Raw genomic sequence first — 18,932 nt, 5'->3', positions numbered from 1 at the left:
TTTTTAAGAGTGAACAGAAGAAAGAAAAATGAGGGGTTTCAGGGATGCTGGGAACGTACTTCTTTTTTTTTATTAAATGTATTTATTGGGAAAGTAGTTCTTGATTTGAGTTATGGTTATGTAGCTGTGATGACTTTGTGACGATTAACTGAGCTGTGTGTTCATGACTTTGGCACTTTTCGGCTTGGATGTGAGACTTTAAAAAGAGTTTATTTTAGAGAAAGAAAGAAATCTCATTAGGTCCCTTTGGCCCCTGTCTGCTTCCTGGATCTCCTGGTACCAGCCCTGTGTGAGGTGTGGATGGCGAGAAGGACCCCGCCACCAGTGCTGACTCTGGGAGCAAGGAGAGCCATCAGCTGAAGTTTACAAGCCCCGTTACAGCCAGATGCTCAGGCTGACTGACAATTAAGGGCTGAGTCGATGAGAGCGTGTCAAGGACAAACTTTGCACCAACTCAGACAGTTTTGTGTAGCACTGAGATGGGAATGCTTAATGATTTCTGCTCAGAGCACGATCAAGTTCTGTCCTGACTTCTGGATCCTGGACAGAGTGAGTGAAGCGCAGAGAAGGGCTGAATGATGGAACCTTGGATCAAGCTGGATGGAGGAAAATGGCGTGTTCTTCAGACAGCACCTGTCTCCTTGGGGGCATTCAACCCTCCTTACAGCTCTCCTGTCAGGCCTTTAGGCAAGCAGGCTGAGAAAGGGGCGGGAGGGGGAGGCTGTAGCCAAGCTGTGGGCCCAAAGCTCTGTTCTGCAGGAGGAGGGTGAGGGGCTGCGTGGATGGACAGAGGCAGGTTCTCCACTGGGGGTGCACGTCCCACATTAGGGGCTGGGAGCTGACAGCTGGCAGGCTGCAGAGGTCGGGCCGGGACACAGAGCCCAGGGGTTGCTACTCAGGCTGGCTGAGTCTGGAAAAGAAACAGACTTAGCCCCACACCATACCTCTCCTCCTAGTTCCTCCCTGCCTAGGGAGGACCTAACACAGGCTGGACTGGGACCCTCCTTCCTCAGGACACCTTGGCAGATTGAATCCCCACACTAGAGAGCTGACTCCCCCAACTCATCTGGGGTACGAGGCTTCTGCTTGGCAGTTATGAGAATATACTCGAGCTACTGACTTGTCTGTGATCATTTCCAAATTGGAAGTGGTCAGTCTTGCACCTGAAATGGCTGTCTTGAGGAGTAAATCACTAGCTAATAGATGCAGAGGGCATAGGACTGGCTCAATAAATGCCAGCTTTATTACAGACTGAAGTTGGACCTTTTACAAAGATCCTCTCTGATCTCAAAGTTCCCTCCCCAATCTTGTGGCTTGGCGACATCTACGAGGCCTGTTCCCGCCTACTTGTTATTCCACCAACACCGCGCATACTTTTCTACCTCCCCGGGCATTCACGCTGTCATCTATGAGCTGGCAACTTCTCCAGCCTCTGTTAAATTGGGATAATAATGTGTATCCCAAAGGGCTGTCGTGAGTATGAATTTTAGGTTGCACAGGTGACAAGGTGCTGTCCAGGCAGGAGCCGGCTCAGTGCATCGTGTGAGGGAGACCTGATGCTTCTTTTCCCTTTCATTCTGCCACTACGAGCAATGGGAATTTGATCTAACGACTTAACTCCTTTTTGTTCATTTGGAAAATGCAGATGGTGACACCTGTGTCTCATCCTGCTTCAGTGAGATTTAAGAGATGGCTTGTGTGATTGGGGGGAAAAAAAAAAAGTGCCTTTCCTGGTAGTCCAGTGGTTAAGAATCCACCTGCCGAAGCAGAAGACACAAGTCCAATCCTTGGTCCAGGAAGACCCCCCGTGCTGTGGGGCAACTAAGCCCGTGTGCCACAACTACTGAGCCTGTGCTCTAGAGCCTGTGCTCAGCAACAAGAGGAGCCACCGCAATGAGAAGCCCGTGCGCCCCAACTAGAGAGTAGCCCCTGCTTGCCACCACGAGACAAGCCCGAGTGCAGCCATGAAGACCCAGAGCAGCCAAAAGTAAACACATACATAAATAAACACTTAAAAAGTCTTTCTCAATTAATACTTGACAAATGGGAGCTGGGGGTGGAGGTGCACAAACATTGCTACTGTCCAGGTCTGAGGGCCAGGGAGCTGGGTCCTTCTTGTTGCCTTAATTGTCTTAGGCTGTTTCATCAAAAGGATGGATGAGAACAGAATGGCATATTGGAAGGGGGACTGGAAGACCTAGGTTCTAGTCCAGTTCCTTCCCTGGCTGGCTGTGTGCTCTTAGGTGAATCAGTGTAAGCTCTGTGGATCTGTTTCCTCATTTATAAGTTAATAAGTGAATGTTTGGAGGCACCTGATCCAGGAGCACCATCCTGGGTCAGGTCACACGTGCTCTCAGAGACTTGGCCTGGCTGTGGGGCTCACCCTCTGGGTGAGCCTTTTGGGAACGCTGCTCTCAGATCACTGAACTAATGTTGAGTGCATTTCTGCTCCTTACGACCATGGAACCCGCAAGCCCCATGGCCTCAGTGCCTGGACCTTTGCTAGTCTGAGGTTTCCCAGAGTCCTACCTGCACAGGTAGTGCCCTGAGTGTTGCTGTTGCTCAGTCACTAAGTCACGTCCATCTCTTTGCAACCTCGTAGACTATAGCCCACCAGGCTCTCCTGTCCTCCACTGTCTCCCTGAGTTTGCTCAAATTCATGTCCATTGAGTTGGTGATGCTATCTAACCATCTTATCCTCTGCCACCTACTTCTCATTTTGCCTTCAATCCTTTCCAGCATCAGGGTCTTTTCCAATGACTCGGCTCTTCACCCTGGGTAATTATCAATGTGCTCCCCATGGAGGGTCAAGCCTTGCTCCCTGGTCAAGTTGACATTTCCCTACAGGTGTGGCCTCTGCTTGGTATAAAAGGCACTTTCCCTCAAAAATGGCTCAGAGCTGTCCTGGAGAAGGGTCCCTCTGAGAAGCAGTTTCTGCAGATTCTCCTCCAGGATGGAAGGGTTATAGACCCATGTTGTGAGGATGGGTTACCTGAGCAGGGGAAGAAGGGGCCAGGTTTGCTGAGCTGCCCTCTGGAGGTTTTCATAGTGAGGGGCCAAGCAAGTGGAAGCACCAGGCAGACACAGGCCATCCCTAGTTAGAAGAGCATCACTATTTTGAAATGGTTTTGAGCTGGGAAAGAACCCAGAGTTTTTAGGACTGAGGCATCCCAGGGGCTGGAGGATGATGTCTTAGGAGTACCACCATATAGCTTCTATAGGAAGCAGAGCCCTCCTGCATGGTTTGGGGGACATTCTCTTGCATCTCAAGAAAGATGAGTGGACCAGCAGGGTCTGCAAAATATTTTTATCTTTCTTCCATGCCACTCTCTTTTTTCCTAGGCTGAAATCATTATGTAACATTATCTTTGAAATGTTGAGCCATATTCAGCTTGAAGGAACCAACTCAAAAAGTGCATCCAGCTTATGGAGAAGTAATTCAATCGACTAATAGAATTCTATATTTTAAAAAATTTTGGCTGTGCTGGATGTTGGTCACTGCAAGGGCTTTTTCTTCAGTTGCAGAGAGTAGAGGCTACTCTCTAGTAGAGGTGCTCGGGCTTCCCATTGCGGTGGCTTCTCTTGTTTTGGAGCAGAGGCTCTAGGGCACTCAGCCTGCAGCAGCTGTGGCGCCTGGGCTCAACAGTTGTGGTGCATGGGCTCAGCTGCTCTGGGGCATGTGGGACCTCCCCAGACGTGGGGTCTCCCCAGACCAGGGATTGAACGCCCATCTCCTGCAATGGCAGGTGGCTTCCTTACCACTGAATCACCAGGGAATCCGGGCAGGGAAGGCCCGGAACGCTGTTCTGTTGAATAGACCCACACAGATCCCACAGTACTCTGTTTACTCATATGTTCATCACCCCATAAGAACCATGCCTTTGTTGAAGAGTTTGGCCAAGGATGGAGAGAACAGGGTCATTGTCAAGCCTCCGAAGGTGTCTCGGAGAGGTCGGACTCACCTGGAAAATGTTGGCGAAGTCCCTGAGGTTGAAGATGTAGTGGAATTTGATCGCTGTGGGAAGGAACGTAGTGGCAATTTTCTGGTGGAAGGTGAGGGCCAGATGGAGCAGCTGGGGGACGCTCTTGTGCAGCACTGCCGGGAAGCTGCCCAGCTTGAGGTGCTGAGTCAGGATGGAGCTGTAGATGGAGGACAGGGCGTCTGCTCCCGGGAAGGAAAGGGTGAACACACTGAAGTGACGCTGCTCGGGAAAAAAAGAGCCACAGGGAGGAGGTCAGGAGTTACCCTCTGTGGTCACAGAACAGAAATCATCTCTTCTGGATTTGGATACGGTGGCCAAGAATTCTTAGAAGGGCTTTGAATTCTACATTCTGGCTGCACTTCTCACATTAAACCTAAACTTAATTGAGCCTAGAATGAATGAAGGGCTTTGGACCTCTGATCAAAGATGTCAGTGTGGCATAGCAGAAAGAGAAGGGAACCTGGACTCTGGGTCCAAATCTGACTGTGATACTGAGAATGCATGTGACCTTGGCAGGGTCATTCACCTCTCTGAAGTTCTCTCATTCTGAAGGCCAAGTTGAATTAGACTAACCCAATGATTCCATCTGGCTTGAAAAGCTTCTTTAAAAAGTGGTACAAATGAACTTATTTACAAAACAGAAATAAGAGTCACAGATGTAGAAAACAAACTCATGGTTACCAAGGGGGGAACAGGAGGGAGGTATAAATTGGAAGATTGGGACTGACATACACACACTCCAATACATAAAACAGATAATAAGAACCTACCGTATAGCACAGGGCAATCTACTCAATACTCTGTAATGACCTATGCGGGAAAAGAATTTTTAAAAGAGTGGATGTGTGTGTGTGTGTGTGTGTGTGTGTGTGTGTGTGAGTTCAGTTCAGTTCAGTCACTCAGTCATGTCCGACTCTTTGCGACCCCATGAATCACAGCACGCCAGGCCTCCCTGTCCATCACCATCTCCCAGAGTTCACTCAAACTCACGTCCATCGAGTCGGTGATGCCATCCAGCCATCTCATCCTGGGTCGTCCCCTTCTCCTCCTGCCCCCTAATCCCTCCCAGCATTAGTCTTTCTCAGTGAGTCAACCCTTTGCATGAGGTGGCCAAAGTACTGGAGTTTCAGCTTCAGCATCATTCCTTCCAAAGAACACCCAAGGCTGATCTCCTCTAGAATGGACTGGTTGGATCTCCTTGCAGTCCAAGGGACTCTCAAGAGTCTTCTGCAACACCACAGTTCAAAAGCATCAATTCTTCGGCACTCAGCCTTCTTCACAGTCTAACTCTCGCATTCAAACATGACCACTGGAAAAACCATAGTCTTGACTAGATGGACCTTTGTTGGCAAAGTAATGTCTCTGCTTTTCAATATGCTATCTAGGTTGGTCATAACTTTCCTTCCAAGGAGTAAGCATCTTTTAATTTCATGGCTGCAGTCACCATCTGCAGTGATTTTGGAGCCCCCCAAAACAAAGTCTGACACTCTTGCCACTGTTTCCCCATCTATTTCCCATGAAGTGATGGGACCAGATGCCATGATCTTCGTTTTCTGAATGTTGAGCTTTAAGCCAACTTTTTCACTCTCCACTTTCACTTTCATCAAGAAACTTTTTAGTTCCTCTTCACTTTCTGCCATAAGGGTGGTGTCATCTGCATGTCTGAGGTTATTGATATTTCTCCTGGCAATCTTGATTCCAGCTTGTGCTTCTTCCAGTCCAGAGTTTCTCATGATGTATTCTGCATAGAAGTTAAATAAGCAGGGTGACAATATACAGCCTTGACGTACTCCTTTTCCTATTTGGAACCAGTCTGTTGTTCCATGTCCTGTTCTAACTGTTGCTTCCTGCCCTGCATATAGGTTTCTCAAGAGGCAGGTCAGGTGGTCTGGTATTCCCATCTCTCTCAGAATTTTCCACAGTTTATTGTGATCCACACAGTCAAATGCATTGGCATAGTCAATAAAGCAGAAATAGATGTTTTTATGGAACTCTCTTGCTTTTTCCATGATCCAGCGGATGTTGGCAATTTGATCTCTGGTTCTAAAACCAGCTTGAACATCTGGAAGTTCACGGTTCACGTATTGCTGAAGCCTGGCTTGGAGAATTTTGAGCATTACTTACTTTAGTAGCGTGTGAGATGAGTGTATAATTGATTCACTTTGCTGTACAGCAGAAACTAACACAACACTGGAAATCAACTATGCTCCAATGGAAGTTAATTATAAAAAAAAGAAAACAAAAGCTTCAAGGGGTCTGGGTTGAGGTGTTTTTTGTCTCCCTGGAAACGCAAGTCCACATCCTGTATGATTTACCATGTAAGGAGGCTGGGCGGGTGGAAAGCCATTATCCCATAGACACCAGTAACATCTGGTCTGGAAGGTGATGTTTAGGACTCCAAGGTCACAGTTCCCCCCATACCTGAAGCCGGGGGTTGATGGTGAAGCTGCCCACGGTGGGGTTCATACAGGAAACATACTGGACATTCATGACCTCCTTCAGGGACAGTTTGTTTCGATCATACCTGGAACAGTCAGAAGTCACAGGTGAGAGATGAGTGAGGGTTCAGCCAGAGGAGCGTGTTGTGAAGGTGAGCTGGGATGTGCCCAATCATTCATGTGTTTGAGAGGTTAAAAAAAGACTAGACCCATTGGTGGAAATTGAGAAACTGAGAAGATAAAAGAGCTGAGGACAAATTCCTAAGGGATGCCATGTCTATGGAAGTAGAACAGGAAGAAGAGACCACAAAGATGGGCAAAGATGTAGGAGGAAGTCAAGGATGTGTGGTGCCCAGAAAGCCAGGATTTCCAGGAGGACAGAGCAGTCAGCCATATCAAGTGTGTACGGAAAGGAAGAAGGGTGGGGACCCAGTGGGGTCTGCAGGATGTCACAGTAAAGATACAGCTGTTTGGAGTAAGAACAGTAAAGCGGATGAAACAGAAACCTAGTCACTGTGGCTGGAGGAGGGAGTGGGAGATGAGGAACTGGAAACTGGGGAGAGAATCTGGTAACACAGAGGGAGACAGAGCAGTAGTCAGAAAACGACGTTTTTGAACACAGCTTAGTTGGTAAAGAATCTGCCTGCAATGCAAGAGACTCCGGTTCGATTCCTGGGCCGGGCAGATCCGCTGGAGAAGGGATAGGCTACCCTCTCCAGTATTCTTGGGCTTCCCTGGTGGCTCAGCTGGTAAAGAATCCACCTGCAATGAGGGAGACCTGGGTTCGATCCCTGGGTTGGGAAGATCCCCTGGAGAAAAGAAAGGCTACTCACTCCAGTATTCTGGCCTGGAGAATTTCATGAACTGTATAGTCCATGGGGTTGCAAAGAGTCGGCCACGACTGAGCGACCTTCACTATCACTAGGTGAATTCATGCAAGTTTAAATATTGACGTGAAGGAACTGATCAGGAGGGACTGACAGGTGAAGTGAGATTTCAGAGGCAAAAGGAGTGGACACAAAGATAGTGGTGGGTGGTTAAGCCTCAGGGGAGATGTGGTGGGGGGAGGCACAGAGAGGCAGCTGCGTCGTATAGATGGGGAAGCTAGAGACGGAGGTAGTGGCGTGGCCATCTGCGGAGGCTGGGTGGCAAGCTTGGAGAGAGAGGAGAAGCATGAAGCGGGTATTTCTGGGAGCAGAAAGGTGACATACGAAGGCCATGCAGTAGAATTTCCAGGAAGGTCTTACTGGATGCAGTGTGAGGTAGGATGGTAAGCCAGAGTTGCCTCAAATCGCTGACTTGGTTTTTTGTTTGTTTGTTTGTTTGTTTCTGGTAAGTTTAGACCTTTTGCCATTAAAAACAATACACGTGCAGGAGATAACAATGGAGCCTGTGAGATGCTCTGAGACACAAAGGCTGACATAGAGAACAGACTTATGGACATAGCGGGTGAAAGAGAGGGTAGGGCGAATTGAGAGAGCAGCACAGAAACATACACACTGCCGTGTGGGAATTTGCTGTATGACACAGGGAGCTCAAATCAGATGCTCTGTGACAACCTACAGGGGTATGATGGGGTGGGAGGTGGGAGGGGGGTTCAAGACGAAGGAGACATATGTATATCTATGGCTGATTCATGCTGATGTATGGCAGAAACCAACACAATATGGTAAAGCAATTATCCTCCAATTAAAAAAAAATTTTAATTGATTAACTGATTTAAGGCATATGTTAGGCATTCTCATCAAAGGCCCTGCTCAGTGCGATAGAACTGAGGTGTGGGTTGGGGGGTAAGGTAGTCCTGGTTAATGATGCTTTGGAAGCTTGAAGAAGGCAACTTTAGAGATAAGTGGTAAAGAAAGGATAGGCATTTTCCCTTAAATAAGAGCTCAGTAGCTTTTCTGACCAGTGCCTTCTCTGGTGCCAGAGCTGAGCTCAGATATACAGCTCCAGCAGGACAAACCAGCTTTGGACCTGTCCCCGCCCGGCCGAGTCCCTCCATGTGCTCGCTTACCAGTGGCCATAGTCCAGGTGCTGTCTGAGGACCGTGTGAGGCTGCACAGTTCCATAGGCGTCCACCTTGGGCATGTTCATGTCGTCAATGAAATAGATGAGCTTCTTATTGCCTGGGGGACCGTAGTTTCTGCCAGCTTTCTTTTCCAGAGGCTTCTCCAGGACAGCTGAGGAGAGAGCCAGTTGGTGAGGGAAGGAATGTCAAAGCTCAGAGGCCAGTTCTAAGACAGTCCAGTGTCAAGGATGAGCCACAGTGCAGCGTGCACGCGAGTGCTGCGTCCAGGGGCAGGCAGCTCCACAGGACCAGAGGGGAGGCAGGTGATGACCGGGCAGGGGTGGCGACAGCAGCGCCCGGGCCTCGGCCATCTGACTGTGCACGGTGTTAGGTTTGCACAGACATTTATGGTCTCACTGAAGCCTTAGAACAGTGCTGCAAGATTAGAACCATCACCCCTTTCACAGATGACGGAACTGAGACTCTGAAGAATGAATTAGCTTGTCTAAGGTAGTGCCAGGGGACAGATCCAAATCAGTTAAACTTCAAGACCCATGTTCCTTCCACCTCACGTGAGGCCCACGGCTTTCTTTGCAGGCTGAAAACAGAAGTCCCAAGGCCTAGTACTCTACCCTCAGGGAAATCTGCAAACAACCAGACCCTAGGTGGACTTCCCAGGTGGCACCTGTGTGGGCTCCTCTGGAAAAGGGCATGCAGTTCACTCCAGTATTCTTGCCTGGGAAACCCCACGGACAGAGGAGCCTGGGGGGCTACAGTCCATGGGGTCACAAAGAGTTGGACATGACTGAAGTGACTTAGCACACACGCACACACACACACGCACACACACACACACCTTCTCTACCTAAGACAGAGGAGGAGAGGATGGATGTGGTTCCCCTTCCACCCCTGGACAGTAAAATAGGAAATCCTGGATATTTTGTCAACAGTGTTCCCCTCCTGGGGTTTTCCCTGAGGGAGAGAAGAAACAATAGCCTCAGGGAATTTCCCAGAAGCCCCCAGTGTCATGGATGTACTGCCCCCTGCCTTGGGGTAGCAGAGCATCTCCGTGCCTTTCTAGAAACTAAGTACAGACTCTGTCCTGGAGCTGCATCTTCAATTATCCAGCCAGAGGGAAGGAATCAAAGAGTACATTTTCCCAGCCTGACAGAACTTGTTCAGAGAAAATCTAAGTAACAGGGTATATATATATATTTTTTTTTTTCAATAAACCAATTAGATATTTATGTACTGCAAGAACCAATACTATTACAGCTAGAGGCTCTAAGAACCGTCTCATCCCTTTTCTTGAAAAACAAGTTTGTAAACAAGGAGGAAGTGTCAACAGACATATGAAGGTGACAGATAGAAAGACATGTTCCTTTAAGAAGCTTGAATATTCTAATTTTCTGGTCCTGAGTTAAATTAAGTGTTCCAAATAGGAATTAAATTTAAATTTAATTAACATGAAATTAACATATACTATCGACCAATTAATCACCCAGCACCTTCCTACCCCCCTTAAAACATAACAACTATATACGAGATCTGTCAAAATGAAATATAATTAATGGGCTGCCAAGGACGCGCTTTTGTGAACAGTCCTTCTAATAGGAAATTCTCTCCTTAGGAAGACTTGTTTCTCCTCCTCCTGAAGCAATGATATTCAAATCAACTCCTGGAATTAAGCAGACCCTGTAATTTGGGTTGATTAAGCTTTTTATGCTACTTGAAGACTGTTGAGGAGAAAAGCATGTCAGTTAGCAAGAAGTGGGCTTGGAATACACCAGATTATCTCAAAAGGATGATTAAGAAAAGAGAGGCCTCCCCGGGAAAGGCACACACACTGGATCCCTTCTTGGCTGACCTCTGGTCCAAGTCTTATCTAGAATGAAACAGTAGTGAGTTCTGCTTCCAGGCAGAACTGGAAGAACAGAAGTGGGTTTACGTAAGACATCTGCTCCTTGGAAGGAAAGCTATGACAAACCTAGATAGCGTATTCAAAAGCAGAAACATCACTTTGCTTATAAAAGTCAGTATAGCCGAAGCTGTGGTTTTTCCAGTATTGTATGGATGAGAGAGTTGGACCATAAAGAAGGCTGAGTGCCGAAGAATTGATACTTTTGAATTGTGATGCTGGAGAAGACTCTTGAGAGTCCTTAGGACTGCAAGGCGATCAAACCAGTCAATCCTAAAGGAAATCAATCCTGAATATTCATTGGAAGGACTGATGCTGAAGCTGAAGTTCAATCCTTTGGTCACCTGATGGAAAGAGCTGACTCACGGAAAAAACTGTGATGCTGGGAAAGATTGAAGGCAGGAGGAGAAGGGGGTGACAGAGGATGAGATGGTTGGATGGCATCAGTGACTCAGTGGACATGAGTTTGAACAAGGTCCAAGAGATGGTGAAGGACAGGGAAGCCTGGCCTGCTGCAGTCCATGGGGTCGCAAAGAGTCCGACACAACTGAGCGGCTGAACAACAACACTGCTACCATCCTCGTCCAGACTCTCACGGCTGGTGTCCATGACATCCTGCCAAATGATCTTCCTGCTTTTGCCCTTAGATTCGTACTCTATGTTCTCAAGACAGCAGGCAGAGGTATCCTTGTAAGATGTAAATCAGACTGTGCCAGTCCCATGCTTAAAACCCCCAGTGGCGTCCCATCTCACTTGGGGCAAAAGCCTGTCTGGTTACCTGGGCAAACCTCCCATGTTGGTTTTTCTCTCCCACTGCTCCTGCCTTCACTCCCTCTGCTCCCACCATCCTGTTTCTGACTCACGAGTCACCCACGGCCATGGCGTCTTTGTTCCGGCTGCTTCCTCTGTCTGCAATCTCTTCTCCTAAATGCCAGAAGTTTGCTCCCTCACTTACATCAGGCATTTACTTACTCAAATGCCATCTTCTTAGGAAGCCCTTCCCTAGCACTTGAACCCAAATAAAAGCCCCCCCCCCCACCTCTCATGCCTGCCCCCGACTTCGTTTTCCTCTATTAACACTTATTACCACTTAATCTCCTGTATATCTTACTTATTCATCTTGTTTATTATTTCAGTCCCTCCACATTATAAACTCCAAAAGGCCAGCAATCTTTCTCTGTTTTCCTCATTGTCATAACCCCAGCCCCTAGGATATTATTTATCACAAAGGAAGGTACTCAAAAACGGATTAAAGAATGAATGAATACGTGACTTAATATGATAACAAACTCCATGAATAGGCAAAGAAAGGTTTATCATATCCTCTTTGTAACTAAAGAAACAGAGGCTGACACAGGCTAAATGTGGTGCTGGAATTAGAACCCAGGGCTCTTGATACTGATCCCGATGCTTCTTTCACATGGCTGGGGAAGACAGACCTTGTGAGCCCTTCTCACTCATCCCAGGATTCCTCCAGGCTCTGAGCACCAGAGCCCTGCAGTCATTCATTTGCTGGGCATCACTAGGGACCTGGGTCTGTACGGACGACGTAACTTGCACCGTATCACTGAACCTTCAGAGCAGCCCTAGCATGCATCATTATCACCTCTAAAACATCTCTCAACAAAAGAGAAAACTGAGCTTTAGGGAAATAAAGGGACTTTATTCAAGGTCATCCAGCTACTGAGGACAAAGTCAGGATTCCAACTCAGGTCTGCCTGACTATGGCAACTTATGTACCCACCATAGCACACTGCTTCTGAAACGTTACTATGATCTGGCTCCTGTCCTTCAAAATCCCTAGTTCAGTTAACATGCTGCCAGACCATGTTTTTTGACAGAGATCCTTAATAATCAATCATGTCTTCACTTTGCATTGGCCTGATTTGTGTTTCTGTGTTTGAACTCTTTTTCCTTAGTATTATCCAAATTCTCACATGTTAAGACATTTTAGTTATATTGTAAGGGCTCCTCACTTGTTCTTTCAAAAAATAACATGTTTTGCATAATTATAAAATAATACATACTCATTATATAAAGATTGGAAAGCATAGAGAATCATAATGATGAAAATGAAAATTGCCCATAATTCTATCACCTAGCAGTAAGCCTAGCTTTCAATATTTTGGTTTATTTCACTCTAGTGTATTTGCTCTGTTAGATTTTTTTCCTTTACAAAATAGGAATTATATTGTATATTCTGCCTGTGTATGTTGTTTTTCATTTCATCTATTATAAACCTTTTTATGTGATAATACCTAGCCTACTAGAACATGGTTTTTAATTGCTGCATTGCATTCCATAATTTGGAGGTGCTAAAATTTACGGGATGATTTCCCTATAGTCTTAAATGTGTTGTTTTCAATTTCTTTATGTTTTGAATCCCCATTCGAAGTAGAGCATCTTGCCTACTAGATGGTAAGTCTTTGATGATTTAATTCTGTGTCATCTCCTTTTGGACTTCCCTGGTGCCTCAGCTGGTAAAGAATTCACTTGCAATGTGGGAGACCCCGTTGATTCCTGGGCCGGGAAGATGCCCTGGAGAAGGGCTAGGCTACCCATTTCAGCAGCCTATCCATTCTTGTGCTTCCCTGGTGGCTCAGATGTTAAAAGAATCTGCCTGCAATGCAGGAGACCTGGGTTCGATCCCTGGGTTGGGAAGATCCCCTGGAGAAGGGCATGGCAACCCACTCCAGTATTCTTGCTTGGAGAATCCCCATGGACAGAAGAGCCTGTCTACAGTCCATGACAGGCTACAGTCCACGGGACTGCAAAGAGTTGGACACGACTGAGCCACTAAGCACAGTGCAGCATCTCCTTTTTGGAAGATATTCAGGCAAGTGCTGAAAGCTATCTGTGTGATAATGTAATGCTCCTTTGAGGTCAAGAGTTTGATCAGATCTTTCAAAGTCTCATCCAGCTTTAAACTTTTTAATGAACAGGTGATGGGTTTGTTTTACACAAGGACTCAGACACCCGAGCTCCCATCTAATTAGTGTAATTACACACTCAAATATTTGTTGAGCTAATACTTTAAGTCGCAGTTGGATGTCAGGAGAATTCGGAACTGTGATGAGCATTGCTTTGGCTCACTCCCATTGCACTGCAAATACAAGTCCATCGATGCCGCGACCCAGTTCTTTACTCCTCTTTTTCCCTTTCTAAACTGTCCTCTCGATGGGTCATTGCAAATTCCTTTAGTTCTCAAAAATCACTTATATTTCCAAAATGAATGAGAAAAGACTTAAGCTATTTAAATAGACATAAAACAGACCAATTGAAAAAGATTAAAAGTGATTTCAAACTATATAGTAGAAGAAACTTATTTGAGCCACTAATCATGGGTGATATAGTTACTGTAATGAAATAAGAATGGTTACATTGTCCTTTATGAACTGGCTCTTTGAAAGCTTAGAACTCAATCTGTAATTACAGTAGCCATGCCATCCCAGATCACTGATACAAACCCATCTCTACTTTTGTAGGAAAACAAATTTTAGGCACTCAGTTCTAAAAGGCATGTATCCAGGAAACTTATAAAAGGTGTATTGGGCTGCAAAATGGTCATGGTCTTCAACCTAGATTTTTACAGGAGGTATTTTTTTTTTAATTTATCTTTGATCATCCTCACCTTCAACAACATCCAAGAGTGGAACATTAGATGATAACCCAGTGAAGGGAAAGGAAGCAGTGGCCCTGGGTCTGCGGTGTTTAGAGCAGCTGGAGGGACACAGATCTGCCTTCTCAGCCAAGATGCCAGGGTTATTAACCTGCTATTGGTACAGCTGCTGGCAAGTGGTCAGGTGAAGCCTGAGAGTGTCACTGAACAACCGAAGGGCCTCTTCTACTTACTGTCAAAGGCAGAGACACCCATGTGCTCCAGATATTAGACAAGTGGAAGCCAAGTTGGCATTCTCTTATGGAAATGTAGATGCACAACTTATCAAAGTGGATGGATACAGTAGCTCAATGAAATAAGACAGCTTGGCTATTAAATCACTATGCAACTTTGAGGGAGGTCACGTAAGACCTCTAAGCCTCATTTTCTCATTTTGTAAAAATAGAGACTGTCATCAGATCCCTGATGGACATCATTTCCATCTTCCTTCTCCTTAGTTATGTTCCAGCTAGAAACTGGCCATGTGACACAATTTTGAACAGACGCATAAATCAGTGGGATTCCTGGAGTGCTACTGTTTCCTGACAAGGGCACGAACTCTTCCCTTTATCTTTTTTTTTTTTCCACTTGGAATGTGGATGTGATGGCTGGAGCAGCAGAGACTCTGCTATCCTGAAGGAGCGTCTAAGAGAATAATAGATATTTTAGCCTCAATAGCATTGAACCATTGATTCAGCATTAGCAACTACCTATCTCAAGACTTCTTGTTGCATGAAAAAAACTCTGTGTCATTATCAGATTTTCTCCTTGTTGTTGTTCAGTTGTTCAGTCACGTTTGACTGTTTGCAACCATATGGACTGCAGCACACAGGTGGCCAAAGGATTGGCGCTTCAGCCTCAACATCAGTCCTTTCAATGAGTATTCAGGGTTGATTTCCTTTAGGTAGGACTGACTGATTTGATCTCCTGGCAGTCCAAGAGACTCTCAAGAGTCTTCCCCAGCACAAGATGAAAGCATCAATTCTTGGGCACTCAGCCTTCTTTATGGTCCAACTCTCATATCCACATGACTACTGGAAAAAGCATAGTTTTGACTATATGGACCACTGTAGACAGACTGACGTCTCTGCTTTTTAATACGCTGTCTGCTGCTTGCAGTCAAAAGCATTACTGATAACACAGGGGCTTGGCATAGTAAAAACTGCAAATAAAGCTGTGCTATCCACACTGATAAGCAATGTGAATGCCTTGAAACACAAGCCCTGTTTGCATTTGAAGGAGTTTTGAATCTGTTTAGAAAAGTACTCAATGGAGACCCCAGAGCTGGAAGCGATAAGAGAGGAAAGATGCAGGGAATATCAAGCAGCTGCCTTCTCTATAAAAGAACATCTGATTTGAGAAAAATGGCATCCAATGGACTAGCAGGATGAGTGAGCTGTAAAACACTCCTCTGGAGACCTCAGTGAATTGACCTGCTGGGTGAAGTTATTGCCCATTTGTAAGCTGGAACATTTTTTTCAAAAACATTATTTTTGCTTTAGCATAGCTTATGCTAAACGTCTTTTTTTTTCAAGCAAAAGGGGCTTGCTCATGCTCCTTTTGTTTTGGCAGTTGGGGCTCAGGGATTTTTGTATCGTATTTATAACTTAAATTTGAGAAGGATTTTAATATTGTTAGAATAACAGCTTCCATTTACTGAGCACTTATTGTATGCTAGGAATCATTCTGAGTGTTTTACATATTTTGTCTTGCTATTCAGGAATGAAAAGAATGAACTGTCGTACCCTCAACAACATGGGTAAATCTCAAAATCAAGCTGAGTGAAAGGAGCCAGACAAAAAAAAAAAAGAGGGCTATTATAGACAATTCCATTATATAAAATTCTAGAAATTGCAAACTAACCTGTAGTGACAGAAACAGATCAGTGGTTGCCTTAGACACAGAGAGAGGATTGGGGGGGCACGTGGTTGGGAGGGAGGGAGGGATTACCAGGGAGGTGAGCGACTCTCAAAGTGTTGAGTGTGTACATTATTTCAAGCATAGAGATGGTTTCATGGTGGGTAAATATTTTAAAACTTATCGGATCGTGTGCTTTAATGCATACCATGTATCATATGTCAATTATAACTAAAAAAATATTTTATAAATGGAAAATGTTGAAAAATTATGTTGCATTTTAGTAGGAGAATGGGTAAATGAGCTGTGATTTAGTCACACAAGGGAATTCTATGCAGCAGTGAAAACCAGTGAAGAAGCACTCCACATGCATTAAAACAGACAAGGATGAGAAAAGCAAGTTACCAAAGGAAGTTATAATATGACACATACTTAAAATTTAAATACACACAACAACATCGTGTATTTCATGGCTACATACATATATCGAAAGGGTAACTTGGGAATGATGGCGCATCAGCTGTAGTGGTCCTAGTCTGGTTTCCAAGGGCATGATGGGGGAAGGGCTGGGGGGTGGTGTGTTTGCTGTACTTAAAATGCTAAGATCCATAGCAAGACAACAGAAATGTTAACATCTGTGAAGTCTGGGTGGTGGGTACATGGGCATCTGTTATACTCTTCTCTGTACTTTTCCGAATGCTCGAAATATTTCATAATTTTAAAAACGTTTAAGTCATTCTCCATCCCCACTCTTAGCATCCAGTTCCCCTTGCCAAGGGCAACTGCTGTTGCTTGCATGTCCCTCCGGAGATATTCTTAGGAAGTATAAGCATAGACGTGCGAGTGTATATGTATGCAAAGTTTTATATGTCTCTTTTTAAACAAGACATAATTTGGAGCATACTATACACACTGTTCTGTATCGTGCTTTTCTCACTTGACAAAGATTTTGGAAATGGAGCCAGCTTAACTCATACAGAATGTCCTCATTCTTTGTAATGACGCCTGGCATTCTATCATATGGATAACCAGGCTATTTCCTGTCTTTGCCATCATTACATTCATTACCTTATAAACACTCATTCTGCACATCTGTCTGGGTTTATACTGCCTGCCTTCTAAAGCAGACTGTACCACATCACATTCAACATAATTCCATAGGGTCTTAACCACAAACCGCAGTAAAAATGCTGGGCTTCAGGAAGAGTGATGGAGGGCAACCCTGGAGGTCCAGTGGTTAAGATTCTGTGCTTACACTGCAGAGGGCATGGGTTCGATCTCTGATCAGAGAATTAAGATCCTGCATGCCGCATGGCCAAAACCAGAACAGAGACATGGACTCCTGCTGTGGGGGCACAATTTGCTTCTTGTCTGATGTCAGAGCAGCCACCCTGTGGGTTCCTGCATCTCCTTTTTATGTTTTCTATTTCCCCTTGGATACCAGCTTTCTTGTTCCAACTTTTATAACTGCTAAGCACCCTTCCTCTTGCCGTTTTGTTACTTCTGAAATGTTTTCAGCTAAGAAGCCAAATGAACAAACTTGTTTGGACTGTGACTAAAGTGATGGATGGGAATTTTCAAGTAAGGGAATCTGGCATTTTTCAGAATCAAGGATATGAAGCTCCTCTCTTTTTTTCTTGGCAATGAATGTTTATTCTCTAGTCAAAGTACTTTTTACATTATAAAATCATTACAATAGTATTCTAGAAAATAATCTTTCCAGACTCAAATAGTGTCACTAGTGGTAAGAGTAATATTATCAAATATTTATTTCAATTTCCAAAGCATTTTATTTTCAGGGGAGGAGGTATAGCCTAGTGGTTAAGGGCACAGGCTCTGAAGTCAGACTCTCTGGATTCGAACCCTGGTTCCACCACTCACTGTGTAGCCTCAAGGAGCTTATGTAACTTCCCTGTGCCTTGGTTTTCTCATCTACGACATGCGGGTGATAAAAGGACTTACTTCACAGGTCTGCACAAGATTAAATGATTTGGGGACTTCCCTGGTAATCCAGTGGCTCAGACTCCAGAGGGTGGGGCAGGGCTGTTCCGGTGTGAGGAGTGAGAGGGGGGGTTCTCTCCAGTCTGGCTACTACCCTCCTCTTGTGGGGAGACTGGCTTCAGCGCTTCTTCAAAAGGAGGCTGCTTCTAGGGTCAGCGTGAGGAGTGTTTCTAAACAAAAGGAGACTCGACAATCAGTGAAGGTCAAGAAAGTGGCTGGGGTTGGGGAGGCAGATGCAGTGACCCTTGGGATCCCTGAGGGCCCCCGTCCGCTCGGGAGCCCAGCACGTGAATGCCTTGTGAAACGCACACTCCTTGTGCGCAGCAGGCTGGAACTGCCACACCAGCCTTGTGGCACCATGGTGACCTTAGGCAGCCACGTGCTTGAACCCGAGCCTCAATTACCCCACGTGTAAGGTGTGAGGGGTGCATGAAATGACCTCTAGAGACCCTTCTGGTGCCAGGAGTCTGTAAGCCCGTGGGAATCTTTCAGTAGGTTTTCTGTTTTCTTTGTCATCAAGGCACTGACCTGCTCTGTGTGGAACTCCTGCCCTGGAGGAGTTCAGCAGCCAGGGAAGCACTTCGGGATGAAGAATGGGAAAGGGGACCTTGCTAAGGTGCTGGAGAGAGGGACAGACAGGGGAGGGGACAGGCAAGAGAGGAGTGGGAGGGGAGTCAGCTGGGGAGGTGCCTGACCTACGTTTCAGCTCAGAGTGGAGGACGTCAGGTCCCCCGCTTCATGCCCCTTGGGCCCTTTATGTGAGTAGCTCCTTGCAGGAAATCTCCCTCAGCAGGAAGCCCCTTTCTTGTCACTTTAGCGAAGCTATCACGTAACTAGCCTGGAGCACTACAGTCCATGGGGTCACAAAGAGTTGGATATGATGAGCACCTCACACACAAACACACACTGTAACTCACTTTTTAAACCAGGCACCCCCATGCTCTACTTGCCCTTGACCTGAGCACTCCTTTCAAATCCTTTCATCATGCAATACCTGGACTAACTCATCAGTTTTTCCCATAGATCAAAGAAATAGAAATGGCAAATAAGCAATTAATAGATTGATTGC

General features: G+C 45.7%; 1 protein-coding gene across 1 annotated transcript in view; it reads right to left on the bottom strand.

The window, feature by feature from the left end:
• DNAH9 (dynein axonemal heavy chain 9) overlaps positions 1–18,932 on the bottom strand; it is a 286,957-nt gene that overhangs the window by 123,971 nt on the left and 144,054 nt on the right. Inside the window, exons 39-41 of the mRNA XM_068976630.1 lie at positions 8,436–8,601; positions 6,405–6,507; positions 3,963–4,202 (exon numbers count right to left, since the gene is read on the bottom strand). Coding sequence (XP_068832731.1) covers positions 3,963–4,202; positions 6,405–6,507; positions 8,436–8,601 — 509 coding nt within the window. The remainder of the gene's footprint in view (positions 1–3,962; positions 4,203–6,404; positions 6,508–8,435; positions 8,602–18,932) is intronic.

Source organism: Capricornis sumatraensis, chromosome 8, assembly GCF_032405125.1.
Source record: "Capricornis sumatraensis isolate serow.1 chromosome 8, serow.2, whole genome shotgun sequence".
Taxonomy (NCBI): Eukaryota; Metazoa; Chordata; class Mammalia; order Artiodactyla; family Bovidae; genus Capricornis; species Capricornis sumatraensis.
The sequence above is the reverse complement of the archived record's forward strand: the minus strand, read 5'-3'. Positions and strand labels throughout refer to the sequence as shown.